Raw genomic sequence first — 15,215 nt, forward strand, 5'->3', positions numbered from 1 at the left:
GTACCTCCAGTACTCTTTTAACCCAAACAGAGACTTCCATCAAACCAGAAGTCACTACCCGGGAGAAAGGAGGAGGGAGAAAGTGTAAGCAACTTACATTTGATTTTGACCTCCTTTATTTCACGGATTCAGGTGTGGGGAAAGAGGACCGAGCCTTTGCCCAACAAAAGAATACAGATAACTCTGGCTGTGTCTGAAGATGAGAGCTCTGATTAACAGGCGTGGGGGCGGGGAGGGGGCCAGTCTCCTCTTAGGTATTTTGAAAGCAGCAATTCAAGTTGTTCTTGTCAAATCAGGAAGGACCAGTCGAGCTCACTCCATCTGACCCTATCACTGGGCAGACTGAGGCCCAGACAAGGGAAGGGCTCGGCGCGAGGCTACACGGTGAGCCAAAGCTGGAGCCAGAGCTGGATCCCCCCGGAATCGGAACCCCACTCGCAGTTTTCAAAGCCTACCCAGTCGGGCAACTCCAAGCAGATGGCCTTGGGCGGAAAGCTCGGAATACTGGTTTCCTCCGTCGGACCCTAAGGTTCCTCTCCTCCACCCACTGGGCCTGGTGTCTCCCACCTCCTCTAGCCTCGGGGCCTGGGGAAGATTGTTCCCCCTCGAGTCTCCACGGTGTCTGCAAGGTCGTCTGGCACCACCGAGGCCGCTCTCGCCCCGCGTCTCAATGGTCCTTCTTCTGAGGCGGTTCAGCTTCGCCACCTGCGACCCCACTCCTCTGCGCGACCTCCCCCCCCCCCCCCACCTTCTTATGCGGGCAGCAAATGACACCTCTTCCACCGGAGGCCGGGCCCATGTCCCCGTGCCCTTGTCGCAGCTCACCTCCCCGCTAGCCCCAATACGCCTACACCCCCCACTTCCTTTCGCTGAGCGCCGTCCTTCCGGCTGGGCCCCCTTCTAATTGGCTGGCGGTGAGCTTCCTTGGGGACTCGGCCACTCCGAGGGCGCCACACAGGCCACTCTAGCCGCCGTCCCGGGGTTTGGCCGCGCTCTTTCGGCTGCGAGCTCTATGGTGTTGGCGACGACATGTGGCGGCTCCCGGGACTCCTGGGCCGAGGTAAGGACCTTCGGCCGCGGGTCTTGCGGCAGCTGAGACTTGGAACTGAGGAGGGGGCGGGCCGGAAGACAGCCAAAGCAATAGTGGGCGGTGTTACAGCGGAAGAGAGGCGGGGTCGGTAGGAGCCGCGCTGCACCTTGAGTCAAGGGGCAGTTCGAATTTTAGGTGTGGGCGTGGTTAGTAAGAAGAGGGTGGAACTTAGAGCCAAGGAGATGGGAGGAGCTATTGGAAGGGGGAGGAGCCAAGTAGCCGGAGATGGTGGGCGGAGTTCATGAAAGATGAGTAGAGGCCAGTGCAGTAGGCGGGGCCAATGAAAAGAGGCGCGATTTAGAGACAAAGAGCTACAAACATTGAGCGAGAGTTTGTGTATGAATGTCTGGTCGTTTTAGAACAGTGGTTGTCAGCCCTAGGAGGGCGTCAGATCACCCGGGGAGCTTTTTCAAAATATTGATGCTCAACCCTGAATGATCCTAGTTTATTTGGTTCTGGGGTGGCACGCTGGAATCTGTACTAAGCAAAAGATCCCCACGTGTATGTATCCTTGTTTAAGAACCTCTGCAGAAGCAGGTGCCAGTGTTTCCTGGGTTCCTGGGGTGGGGCTCTGTCAAGGGTCAGAGGGAAGATTGGTGGGGCCACTGTTGCCTCAATCCCACTCATGTCAAAGTGACTGATCCTTGCTCTGCACAGCTCTTCCCCGTCTGCTGGGACCTGGCCTCCGTGGGGTGACCTCCAAGTCCACCAGTCCAGATGGACCTCAGGCTACCTCCTCCAACCTGCTGGTCCCTGTGCCCAGTTTCAACAGGTGAAATACTGCCATTCCATCCCCCATGTGCTCCCCTAACCTCCCTCTACTCCCACTTAGGACAGAATTTGATAGCCTCTGTTACATCTTCTAGGTCTGGCCACCATGGCCCAGGCACAAGCAGGGGCCCAAGGTCCCATGGATGGAAGGATGCCTTCCAGTGGATGTCTGCCCGTGACTCCCGGAACACATTGTGGGATGCCATATCATGGGTAAGGCTTCCCCAGTCCTGTCCTTGACCTTCAGTGTGGATGAGAATGATCCTGTATGGAAGTATAGCCTAGAAACAAGAGCTAGGGCATCATTGTGGCCACACTCAAAATTTGGGTAACTCATGGCATTGGAGCATATTTGGGGAGATATTGCTGCTCCCTTTCCCCCTGCTCTCCATGTATATATTCCTCCTTTCATTCAGTAAACATTTATTTAACACTTTCCTTGAGCCAGGCATTTTTTGCTAAGTACTAGGGACATAGCAGAGAACAAGGTAGATATGATTCTTGCCTTCCTGAATCTTACAATTAAATAATACTAAATAGCTAACTTTTAATTTATTATTGTATCTATATATATCATCTTATTTAATCCTTACAAAATCTTGCAGAGGAAATATAATCTCTATTTTATAGATGAGAAAACTCAGGCTCTGAAACTTTAGGTAACACTCTTAAGGTCACACAGCTATTCAGTAGAGGAACCAGATTTTACTCTGGAGCTCGTGCTCTTAGCTACTATGCTGTACAGCTTGGTTGTTATACCTAGTATGGCTTGTAAAAGCACATAGTATATATCCTGACCCGTGATTGTCGCTCAATAAATATTTGTTAAATCTGATCTATAAAGGCAGAGGCTCGGTAATATGAGCTAACACGAGGTCTAACAAGGCAGAATCTTTGACTCTTAGGTTCTGCTTATAAGATATTCTAAAGGAAGTTGGCCCTCACGTCACACTTGTCTCCATCACTTCTCATCCCTCTCACTTTCATGCTGTGTACTTTGGGCAAGTGGTTTGACCTCTCTGAGCCTCACTTCTCTCATCTGTAACTTGGTGTCATCAGCAGAGCTGAGACTGGAATGTCTCCATGCCAGGGACACTTCTCTCTGGGGAGCTGTGGCCTAGGGGCATAACACACCCTGGAGAGGGATGTGTTTTCCCATTTTGTCAAAGATATGAACCCTAGGGCAATCCTATAGTGAGTCCTTCTAGAAACTGGGTCTGCATCTCAGGGGTCCTGATGCCATCCGTCAGCTCTGTCACTACTGCCTATGTGAACAGGCCTGAGCACAAGCTTATCTCCAGTGATATGGATACGTGTCCCTGTTATTGACATTGCTGGGACCTTCTCTTCCTTCTCTTCTCTTCTCTTCTGTTCATTGCTGGGACCTTCTGGTCTCAGCACACACATCACTTCTACAGAGAGGCTTTCCTCTACTCCCTGTCTTGTCTGGGGTCCCTCTTATGCCCTGTGTAAACTCTTGATTTGTTTCCTTAGCGGCCTTTAGCATAATTTGTAGTTATTATATTATTTCTCTGTGTACTTGGATTTTGTCTTTCTCCATCAATGAAGACATGAACTCCATGAGGGCAGAGACTGGGTCTGTCTTGTTTGCCATTGTATACAGTGCCTGTTGCAACAAATAAGTAGTTGGGTGTCCTTTCTCGTGCATAACACAGGAGGGGACAGGGAAAACCAAGCAGTCACTGGGCTAGGAGCTAGCTTAGGTCTTCTTTAGACCTGTTGGAGAAGAGACACCCACAACAAGCCTGTAGCTGTGAATGTGTGTGGTGGGGTGGCTTGGGGATGGGGGAGGAGTTGTGCCAGGCTAGAGAAAGAGGGAGCCTGATGGGGAACTCTGACCTGTCTGCATTTGGCTGCATGTGTGGCCAAGCCCAAACTTTCCACGTTATCTTTTTGCCTGCTTAGACTTTGTTTATTCAGTCACTCGCTCAGGCGTTTATTCAGCGTGTATTTATTAGTGCTGTATCTTAGTGCTCTGCTAGGCGCCGGGGATACATAGGTGAGCAAAACAGACATGGTTCCTCCCTCGTGGTGCTTAGAGACTAACAGGAGAGACAGACCTTGATCAATAATTGTAGAGATGGCTGTTTAAGTACCAGTGTGATCAGGGCTCCATGGGGGAAGTTCGGGTGCTTACGAGAGTGTGCAGTGGGGGAGCAGCTACAGCCAGGAGTCAGGAAGGACTTCTCGAGGAAGTGATGTTGGAGATGTAGGTGGAGACTGAAGGAGTTGACTGGTGGAGAGCTGTGTCCCCTGATGTGCTGTCTTCCTCAGGGCACCCTGGCCGTGCTGGCCCTGCAGCTGGCAAGGCAGATCCACTTCCAGGCATCCCTGCCAGCAGGACCTTGGCGAGCGGAGCGCTGCTTTTGGCACAGTCCTCTGGACCGTTTCCTCTCATCTCCCTTGAGGCACCCGCGCTCCTGTGAGTTCTCAGTCCCGGGGACAGGAGAGCTGGGCTGGGAGTTTCTCTGGGCCAGGAAGCATCTCTGGACACACCTCAGGAAAAGAGCCGTCAGCAGCTCCTTGCCTCTCCTATCTGCAGTCAGAGGAAGAGGAATGGGAGGAAGGTCTGTCCACCCGGCGTGTGGGCCACGCCTGCCCTCCAGGGTCCTCCCATGTCCTCCCCTCCCCTTCCATTGACGGAGCCCCGCAGGGGTCCAGGTAATTTTAGATCCTAGGAGTGGCTTCCTGCCCACTCCTCAGCCAGTTAGGTCATTCTCTGGTCAGCCATTCATTAATAAGTGAATCTTTATTGAATGGCTATCATGTGCCATGGTACAGAGGCAATGCAGCATAGTGATTAAGGCTCTGGAGTCACATTGTCAGGGTTCAAGCCCAGAACTGCTGATACTAGTTTGGTGTCCCTGGATGAGTCACTTTTAACTTCCCTGTGCCTCAGTTTCTTCACCTATAGAATGGGGAAATAATAAAACCCATCCCCACAGGTTTCTTGGAAGGACCAGATGAGCTAATACATGTCGAGGACTTAGAACAGTGCCTGGCATGTAGTATGTGCTCAGTAAGTAGCGGTTTAAGTTCTTGCCCTTAGTATTACGATTATAATCATAATCAGTATTAACCATCAAACAAAGTGCTAAGTGCTGGGGCTAGAACAGTGAATAAAGTAGATCCCTCCCTGCGACTGGAAGAATTCAAGCCAAGGAGCGATTTATGCTTGGGGTGTGGGGATCAGCATAAATGTGGGCCCCTCTCCACCCCTGCGGAGGGAAGCCAGCCAAGGAAATGGAGGAGGAGGCATGTGAAGGACGTGTCTCAGGAGTTTCCAGATTCTTCCTTTGGTCCGCGAAGCCTCAGGGAGGGCTCAGTCAGCCCCGGCAGGCTGAACCTATACCCTTCTGATGTGACCGCTCTCACTGGCTCTTTCCAGCACTGCGGAGACACATTCTGCCCAGCCCTGATAGCCCGGCTCCCAGGCACACTGGCCTCAGGGAACTCAGGCTGGGCCAGGAAGAACCCTCCACTCGGCCCGAGAGCCTCTCTTCACCCAGTTCCTTGAGAGCAGCTGGTCTTCAGGGTGCCTCTGAGGAAGGTATGGTCCCACCTCCTAAAATCAGCAGAAGGCAGTGACGGGGTGGGGAGTTGGGCAGATGGACATTTGTTGCTGCATATGCCACATTGGGGAATTGTCATTCCTGTGAGCCCCCTTGCTTTCTGGGGCAATTTGGAATGATTCTGGTTCCTGGCAGTGGTGCTGCATGGAGGGCTCTGTGGACTGGGAGAGTGAGAGAAAAGGAGAACTAGCACCTTCCTCCTTTGCCTTTTCCCTTGCAGATCCCAGTGACACCGGCTTCCTGCATGCCAGCAGTAGCTTCAAGTCCAAGACAAAGCCAGCCCAACCTCAGCCCGCTGGCGAAAAGCAGGTATTGTCCAGATTTGGCCACCTGGATCCCCGTAACATTCCCCTAGACAGGTGGCAATCCCAGTGAACTGCCCCATGATGAGTCTTTATATTTCTTCCCCAGGAACAAGATAAATCAAAAAGTCTTTCCCTCGAGGAGGCCATGACTTCCATTCAGCAGCTCTTCCAGCTCAGTGTTTCCATCGCTTTCAACTTCCTGGGTAACTGGGTGGACCCTGTCTCAAGGAGGGCGGATGGGAAAATGGAAAGGGTATGCGGTAGGTCAAGTAGAGTCAGGGCAGGGAGTGCACAAGAGAGAGTTTGTTTTCTCCCAGGTAGGTCGACCAAATCTGGCATGGTGGCACAGTGGTATCAGGGACCTATTCTCAGTCAAATGGTTCTGCCATTCTTAAAATGGGCTCCCATCTCAAGGTTCAGTTTGCCTCATATCCAAATTCTAGCTAGCTAGAAGGGAAAGGTGGGAAAACTGAAGGACCACTCCTCCCCAACCTAGAAGTTGCACAAATCATTGTCCAGAATGAAGGCTCGCGGCCTTACCTAGTCACAGAGGAGCCTGGGAAATATAGTCCTTAGCTGAATGACCATGTGCTTACCTGAAAATTCGGTTACTGTGTAAGAAGGAGAAAATAAATCTTGAATGACACCTTGAATTTTCTGCCACACTTAGGCAAGAACAGGCTCCTGAGGTTTGGGGCAGGCCCTCAAGTGCCCTTTCTTACCCACATCTGGAGACTCCAGATTCCGCTCCACCATTTGTCCTATTCTCCGCAGTGACTTGGCTTCTTTCAGGCCTTCTCATGTGGAGACCCAGACTGCCAGCAGCATCTCCTGGACTCTAGTGGGCAAGTGAGTGAGAGGCTAGAATTCATTCAGTACAAATGTATTAAGCATTCACCTTTTGTTAGGCCTTAGTTTAGGTGTTGGGGATACAGTGATTCACAAGACAAAGTCCTTACTCTCATGGAGCTGCCATGTGAGTTGAGGGAGAGAAAAACAACAAATTGGTAAACAAATAAAAAAGAGAATTTCAGATAGTGATAAATGTTATGGGGAAAATTAAACAGGGGGATGCATTAGTGACTTGGGCAAGGAGCAGCTTTGATTTGGAAGGCCTCGCGGATGGAAAGATCCTTGACCTGACTGACAAAAACAAGCCAGTCTTGTGGAGAAAGCTTTCCAAGTAAAGGGAACAGTCTTGTGGAGGAAGCTTTCCAAGTAAAGGGAACAGCAAGTGCAAAGGTCCTGAGGCAGGATTGAGTTTTGTTTGCTAAAGGAACAAAGAAAAGGGTGAGCGTGGTTGTAGTTTAGCGATCACCAGGAGAGTAGAAAGAGATGAAGTCAGAGAAGCGGGCAGGGGCCAGATCAGATCAGGCCTGCCGAGCCATGGTGGCGTATGGTTCTTCTAAGTGAGACAGGAAGCCATTGGAGTGTTCTACGCTGGAGCAGGAAGTGGGGGTAGTCATGTGATCTGATTTACTTGTCCAAAGATCTCTCTGCCTGCCTGCTGTGTAGACAGACGCGGGTCGTAGGAATGCCAGAGGGGAAACAGGAGACTAGATTGGAGCTGTTACTGATGGCTAAGCGAAACATGATGGTGACTTGGTCTAGGTTAGAGGCAGAAGATCCAGTGTGGGGGATGGGGACAGGGTGGGATCCTGTGCCCTCTTGAGCCTTCTCCTCAAGGACAGAGGGCTCTGTGAACCCTCGACAGTGAGTTTTCAGGCAGCCAGGAGGTGACTCATTCACTGCTGGCCGAATGGAACCCGGTTTCTGCCTCATTAGCTTTTTGTGATTTTTCATGGGCAGACAGTCTTCTGAGAATTTTCTTGCCCATTCCTTCCTTCATATGCATATTCATTTATTCAGCAAGTGCTAAGCACTGTGGCAGAACACAAAGGGAGCATAAGCCATAATCATATTTTGCATTTGTATAGAGCTTTCACCCTTTGCAAAGTTATTTCTTCTACGTTCTTTTTCTGCTTCTGCCTCCAGGATTTTACAGTCTAATTGAGGAGACAGGGCTTGTACTCTTGAAACAGTTTAGTTCCTAGAAAAAGGCTTGTGTATGAAGTAAGTGCCGAAAGAGTGTTTAAAGCCTGAGTGTGGTCTGAAGATTCTAGAGCAGAAACAGGTTGGGAAGGCCTGATGATAAGAGTTAGAAAAAGGTATCCCAGGCAGGAGAAACAGCTTGAGCAAAAGCTTAGAGTTGAGAGTAGGCTGTGCTCAGCCCCTTCCCTGTTTTCCTGTTCGTTTGGATGATAAAGAGAACATGGGCTTTGGAGCTGGGCTCTCTTTCTTATATTCTCTCACAGTTTCCTCATAAAGCAAGATTGACAGTGTCAGCTGTATCAGTTACGTTATGTTGGTTACAAGCAGCCTAAAACCACTTTGGCTAACCTAAGCACAAAAGGAATCTATTGGGATCTGTTGACCTGCCAAGCCTCAGAAAGGACAGGAATCAGAGAGGCTCCAGGGATGCATGCGGCAGTAACTGAGAAACAGTGTCTTCAGAGTGCTGCCATCAGAATAAACCTGCAGAAGCTGTTTTCTCTCCTGTTGCAGCCAGACCAAGATTCAGATTCCTGAGAGAGGGTCTCATTGGTTGGGAAGAGGGCAGGCACATTGATTGACAGCACTGGGGGGAGGGCTGTTCCCAAATGGAAATTAGGATGTTATTACCAAGAGGAGGATGGTGTACAGGAGGGCAGAACCCGCTGATACCTATGGCAGACCAGTGAAATATTCAGAGGATGGAAGTGCATGCGAAGTGTCTAGCACAAAAAAGAAAAGAAGGAGCATGTGGGTATCTGACTAAGAATGTGGGGAAGTTCACAGAGGAAGCTATGTTTACGCCTAGTGCTTTCTTACAGGGACAGAGAACATGAGGGATGGAGACTACATGGCAGCCTTCTCTTGCTTCCAGAAAGCAGCAGACCGTGGCTACAGCAAAGCGCAGTACAATGTGGGCTTGTGTCACGAGCACGGCAGAGGCACCCCCAGGGACCTCGGCAAGGTACTACACCTCCTCCCTGCCCCCAGGCCTGTGGCCTGTGCCGCACCGCCCAGAGTGACCTCCAGAAATGAGCAGTGGGCAGGGCTTGGGAAAGTCCAGCTTCTCTCTTCCAGCCCGGAGGGAAAACTAAGAAAGAAGTCTCCAGCTTCTAGGAATTTAGACTCAAAACACAGGAAGGCCAGGGACCTTGTCTTTCTTCTTTGCAGCTGTATCCTCACGACCTAGAACATTACCTTGATGAATGGATCAATTAATTCTAAAAAGTAGGATAAGTATGCATAGATGTTATATATAAGAATTTATATATAACAGTTTCTTAGAATTAGATACAATGGCCAAAAAAAGGGAAGAAACTTGAAGTTCCTTCAACAGAGAATTGGTTAATAACATCTATGTGGGCCTTAAAAATGATATGCTAGGGGTTTCCCTGGTGGCGCAGTGGTTGAGAGTCTGCCTGCCAGTGCAGGGGACACGGGTTCGAGCCCTGGTCTGGGAGGATCCCACATGCCACGGAGCGGCTGGGCCCGTGAGCCACAACTACTGAGCCTGAGCGTCTGGAGCCTGTGCTCCGAAACAAGAGAGGCCGCGATGGTGAAAGGCCCGCGCACCGCGATGAAGAGTGGTCCCCACTTGCCGCAGCTGGAGAAAGCCCTCGCACAGAAACGAAGACTCAACACAGTCATAAATAAATGAATAAATAAATAAATAAATAAGAACGTGAATTTCTTAAAAAAAAAAAAAAATGATATGCTAGATCTATATTTATTTGCAGGGGAAGATATTCATGGTGTATTGTTAAATGAAAAAAAATAGGTTACAAAAAATAGTGAGTGTAGTTCTCTCTCTCTCCCTTTCTTCCTACACACACAGATACACACACGCACACACATTTATATATGTGTGTGACTGTATATTAACATATTTGTGTATATATGTTAATACATACAGTACAGGGGGGAAGAAATTTGCAAGATTTTACACTAAAATGTTAACAGAGAATGATCTGGAGGAGGCAGGATTTCTTGGAATTTTGTTTCTATTTTTGGCTTATCTGTATTTCCTGACTAATCTATAATGATTATGTGTTATTTAATTAAAATAATTTTTAGAAACTTCACTCCAGAAAAAGGCAGCTTACAGAGTTATCAGTTGACTGGAGGTTTTTCCCTTTGCCCCAGGCAGCCTCTTATTACCAGCTGGCTGCCAGCCAGGGCCACAACCTGGCTCAGTACCGCTATGCCAGGTGCCTGCTGCAAGACCCAGCCTCCTCGTGGGACCCTGAGCAGCAGAGGGCAGTGTCCATGCTGAAGCAGGCTGCAGACTCCGGCTTGAGAGAAGTGAGTGCCATTGGTGGGGTCACTCCTGGGCACTTGGGGCATGTGGGGCCTGGCAGTGACCAAGATACCGTTTTCCTTCCTCCTTGACCACAGGCCCAGGCTTTCCTCGGGGTGCTCTTCACCAAGGAGGCATACCTGGACGAGCAGAGAGCCGTGAAATATCTTTGGCTTGCAGCCAACAATGGGGTATGAGGTGTCCATATCCAGGCATGATGGGGATCAAGTCTGATAAAGGAAGGGATTTTGGAACTGGTACCGTGCCTAGGAGACGGTTGATAAGAGCATCGGGCTGGCTTCAAGCCTTAACTCTTGCTGACTTACTGTGTGCCCCTTGGACACGTCCAGCGGTGTGCTGGCACTGGCTTGCACCAGCCTGCGAGAATTGTTGTTAGCTTGAAATCAGCTACGGGGAGAGCATTAGTACCACAGAATTGCCAAATGCTACAAAACAGGGCTTTTTCCCCTGGAGAGCTGGTTGTTAAACATTTACTAGCATACTACCGGGCTGGTCACTTCTTGTTTTCCTTGTCTCTAAGATTGGGATAATAATGCCTGCCTGACCTGTCTACCACTTCACAGGGTTGTCGTGAGGATCAAAATCTAACTGAGATAGTAAGTGTGAAAGTGCTTTGTAAAGTGTACACGTGGAAGGTGCATCATCACAAGTGGCTTAGTCCAGGGAAGTCAGAAGGCACATGAGGTGAAGACATTGAGCAGTTTGGGGGGTAGAGGACGTCTGGTTGTCTGTCAACTAGGGGTTGGCATCCAGGCAGCATGGAGTTTGTTCCACAGAGCATTAGTTCCATGGAACGTTTATAAATAATACGAGGGAAAAATGGTCAGATGGGTTTGGGAAATACTTTGTTAAACAGGTATCTTTAATGCAGGAAATCTCAGAGCTTTATGTCACTGTGAATTACTGAAAAGGCATCTGTGGGTTTGCTGTATCCTCAAGTGTCTTTGACCAGTATATTTTTTGAGTTGTATCTTGAAGGACCAGGAGCCCTGGGTTAAAGCCAACAGTGGCCACGTACTAGAATTTCCCTCCTTAGGGGCTGCTGCTTCTCTTTACTTCCTGGCCAACACAGGGATAGCGTCATTCAACTCTTGGGCATCAGAATACTTCTCCTTTTTCACTCTGTGTTGTCCAAAGTATCTGCAGTAGCCGTCAAAAGGGGACCAATGTCATCAAACAGTACCTGCCTCTGTGCCTGTCTTTCTATGAAAGAGCCCCAGAGTCTTCCTTGGGCTCAGTGGGTTGTGTGACCATGTGTGGGACAAGGCTGGGGGCACCCTGGCTGGCATTAGTCACCCAGCGCGCCAGGAGAAGTGCACAAAGGGATGTTGTGTAACACATACGTAACAGCATGTGTGTTTTGGCCTGACTGTGTCCTAAGCTGGCCTGTAGCCATGAGTCCACCATATTTATTACATAGACTTTGACCTACATGTTACAGAAACTCTTTAGAGGGTAGAAGAGAAATAGAACCATGGTTGGGAGATTGAATATAATGAAAATATTCATTACAGAGAGAGAGAGAGATGAATGATGTGGGCAACTAAAGGTGTGGAAATAATAACACTAATCTAAGCACTTTCCACATATTGACACATTTAATCCTCACGACAGGGTAATATGGTAGGTGCTATTATTATGCCTACTTTACAGATGAGGAAACTGAGGCACAGAGACACAGAATATGATGCCTGAGGTTACACAGCTGGTAAGTGGTGGAGCCAAGATCGGAACCCAGGCGTCTGGCTGTAGAGATTGGGCTCCTACTCCCTACCTGATACTGCCTCTCTCAGGAGCCTAATTCTCAGTGAGAGGGGAGAGAGGATCCAGAGCCAGGGACAAAGGGATTAGCCTTTTAACCTTTCAAAGGAGGAGAAACATGTTCTCTGTAATGTATGCTTTGTAGCCCTCTGGGTAGAGATCAGGAAGGCATTCAGGGCCTTGGAAGCCCAGTCTCCACCCTTGCTCCTGGCTCTTTCAGGATAACATAGGAGCCTGACTACCTGGGCTCCCAGAGCAGGGCCAAGTGCTTCCCGCAGCCTTCACTTCTGCACACTTTCTGCACCATCCTCAGCACGAGAAGCCTCCACGCTGCTCTGGCCGGAAGCTCCCTGGGTGGAGGGATCCCCGTGTCCTCTGTTCTGGGCCTCTGGCTCTTCACAGTTGAGATCCCTTGGTGCAGGGAGGGTTGCGGCTGGGCCTGACCCTGCAGGGGTGAAGCACCAGCCTGCTGACTGCTGCACCTTCCTTCTGCCCCAGCGTTTCAGTTCTTCAGTCCTGCATGCGTGGGCATCTGTGTGTCTGTCCGTCTTCTCCTTTAGGACTCACAGAGCAGGTACCACTTGGGAATTTGCTATGAGAAGGGCCTTGGTGTGCAGAGGAATCTGGGAGAGGCTGTGAGATGCTACCAGCAGTCAGCAGCTCTGGGGAATGCGCCCGCCCAGGAGAGGCTGCGGACCCTCTTTTCCATGGAGGCAGCAGGTACAGATGAGAGTCAAAGCCAGCAGGTGCCTCCCCGAGCTCAGTACCCTGTGACAGAGAAGGGGGTGGCAGTAGCCTTTGGTCTCTTTGTTACTTCTGCTCCATTGGTGGGAACGAGCACAGCTTTCTGAGTCAGACAAATCAAACCTGAGTTTTAACCCCTGCTCTATTCCTGAACTTGGCCTGTATGTCTTTGCACCTCTGTTTCTTCACCTCTGAAAACTCATTAGGTTGTAAAGATTAAATGAGATGGGACTTCCCTGGTGGCGCAGTGGTTAAGAATCTGCCTGCCAGTGCAGGGGACACGGGTTTGAGCCCTGGTCCGGGAAGATCCCACATGCCGCGGAGCAGCTAAGCCCGTGTGCCACAACTACTGAGCCTGCGCTCTAGAGCCCACGAGCCACAACTACTGAGCCCACGTGCCTAGAGCCTGTGCTCCACAACAAGAGAAGCCACCGCAATGAGAAGCCTGCACACCACAACAAAGAGTAGCCCCCACTCGCCACAACTAGAGAAAGCCCGCGTGCAGCAATGAAGACCCAACGCAGCCAAAAATAAATAAATAAACAAATTTTTTAAAAAAAGATTAAATGAGATGACAGCAAAGGGCTTAGCACAGCCTGGCGCACGGTAGGTGTTGAATAAATGGTAGTCACTCCAATGACTTGTCAGGAGAGACACTATCCCAAGGCTGCCTCCGTGCCCTGACTTACCGTCTAGGGCTCTGGGAGCCCTGCTCACTCCTGACTCACTCAGGCTGACCTGGGTTAGTAGTGCCAGGGGAACCAAGTCCTTTAAGAAGCCCTTGCTCCAAAGTAGGAGTCTAAGAACACAGCCTGAGTAAGAGTTGCTCTCGCCTCTCCTCGCAGCCCCGGGGCCCGGCGACCTGGCAGTGAGAGGACTGAAGTCGTTTTCCAGCCCCTCCCTCTGCAGCCTGAACACCTTGCTGGCAGGAGCCTCGTGCCTGCCACATGCCTCGAGCACAGGGAACCTTGGCCTGCTCTATAGAAGCGCTCGTCTCAGAGCCAGCCCCGGAGCCCCCAGCAGGGCTGTTCTCCCACACCCCTACCCCTTGGAAAGGAGTCTCGTCAGACTGGGTTTTGGCTAAGGTGAGATAAAATGCAGTCACTGGTACCTCTCACTGGTGCTGGGGGGAGGGGCGGGCAGGGAGGAGATGGAATGGCAACAAAAGCAGGGTGTCAGTATCCCTTTACAGGGTAGAAATTCCATGGGGGCTCAGGTTCCCAAGCAATTTCAAGTGCATGGCTAATAAATGACTTTGACCATTTCCCCTAGTTGGTAGCCTCACAAATGGGCAGTGGACACATTCATTTTTTGGCCATGCCACACGGCTTGTGAGGATCTTAGTTCCCCAACCAGGGATTGAACCCGCGGCCTCAGTAGTGAAAGCGCCGAGTCCTAACCACTGGACTGCCAGGGAATTCCCCATTCACAGTCATTTCTGTTCTGTGCATAAAAAAGATTCGTTCAGTGACCTGTGAAAAACTTTACTGAAGGGTCCAGAGACCCTGGTCCTCGCCTTAGCCTTTGCCTTTGAGCAAATCCCTTCCCTTCCCCTTTGCCAGTCTTCAATTTCCTCAGGCTTGGACCACATCATTTTTTGCCAGCGTCTGATGTGTGTGTGCCTCCAGTGCTTCACAAGGGGATTTTAGGTAGTGTTCAAAGTAATATTTTTTACTTTTAGTGTTTGTATATTAATATATATTATAAAAATGCGATTAGCATATCATAATGTCACAGATATTAAAAATAATGAATCAAGTAGAGAAAAAACCTTGTGACATTGCGTAAAGGGGAGCACAGATCGAGAGGTGGCAAAAGTCATGGGGTGGTTTCATGAATGCCTAAAACTCAGGAAACACTGAATGACGTCCGCTTTTGTTCATCCCCAATGGATTCCTGACTGTCTCCATTTCACCTTTGATTTGGAAGGAAGGAGCATAGTGTCTAAATGCCTGATGTAACTGCTTGACTTTTTCAGACCTTCACACTTCACTCAGCCCTAAAGATGAAGCCTGCGAGTTCTCAGAGAGATACCACAACTTGAATCCCAGAGAAGAGGCCAGATATTCACCCGCCTTCCCAAAGAACCTTAAGTACCTGCCCAGCACAGTAAAGAAGAAGAAAGTGTGTAAAGACCCAGGTTCTGGCCACATCACCTTGAAGCAGTGGCCTGACTTGCTGTGTTGTTTCCTCAATTGTAGACCAAGGGCAGCGGTGTCTGCCCTCCTACCCTCCAGGGCTGACATAGGGCATTTCACTATGGAAAGGACGTTGGTGCTCACTTAGGCCTGAGGAGGCAGAGTGATGCCCATGGTTACATGGCTTTATGAGTCACCAGGCCAGGACAAGGACCCCAGCCTCCTGACTCCTGGCCCAGGGCTCTTTTGCACAGTTCTCACGGTAATTTTAGGTGAAAGCGTTACTATCGTCCTGCCGATATGGGGGTGGTAAATGGCAGTTGGGCCCTTGGAGTCTTGGAGCAGGAGAGTGTAGATTTTGAGATCCTCTTTTGTGAAAGGTTTGTGCCAGAAATGGATGGGAGTTTAATAAAACAGATACTGGATTATCTCATCACTCTCGCC

General features: G+C 49.9%; 1 protein-coding gene across 2 annotated transcripts; it reads left to right on the top strand.

The window, feature by feature from the left end:
- Positions 1 to 102: 102 nt before the first annotated feature.
- DELE1 (DAP3 binding cell death enhancer 1) lies at positions 103 to 15,207 on the top strand. Of its 2 annotated transcripts, XM_036845709.1 has the most exons (13): positions 103 to 1,060; positions 1,748 to 1,862; positions 1,957 to 2,074; positions 4,157 to 4,304; positions 5,271 to 5,432; positions 5,675 to 5,763; positions 5,866 to 5,962; positions 8,633 to 8,775; positions 9,954 to 10,112; positions 10,206 to 10,298; positions 12,450 to 12,609; positions 13,479 to 13,718; positions 14,612 to 15,207. In XM_036845709.1, the coding sequence occupies exons 1-12, from the start codon at positions 1,030 to 1,032 to the stop codon at positions 13,715 to 13,717; spliced, it is 1,554 nt and encodes a 517-aa protein (XP_036701604.1). In that variant the 5' UTR covers positions 103 to 1,029; the 3' UTR covers position 13,718; positions 14,612 to 15,207. The 2 variants fall into 2 exon arrangements, with proteins under 2 accessions (XP_036701604.1, XP_036701603.1); XM_036845708.1 differs by lacking the exon at positions 13,479 to 13,718 and having other exon boundaries at positions 899 to 1,060; positions 14,612 to 15,204.
- The last annotated feature ends 8 nt before the right edge of the window (positions 15,208 to 15,215 follow it).

This window comes from Balaenoptera musculus, chromosome 3 (assembly GCF_009873245.2).
Source record: "Balaenoptera musculus isolate JJ_BM4_2016_0621 chromosome 3, mBalMus1.pri.v3, whole genome shotgun sequence".
In the NCBI taxonomy this organism is placed as follows: Eukaryota; Metazoa; Chordata; class Mammalia; order Artiodactyla; family Balaenopteridae; genus Balaenoptera; species Balaenoptera musculus.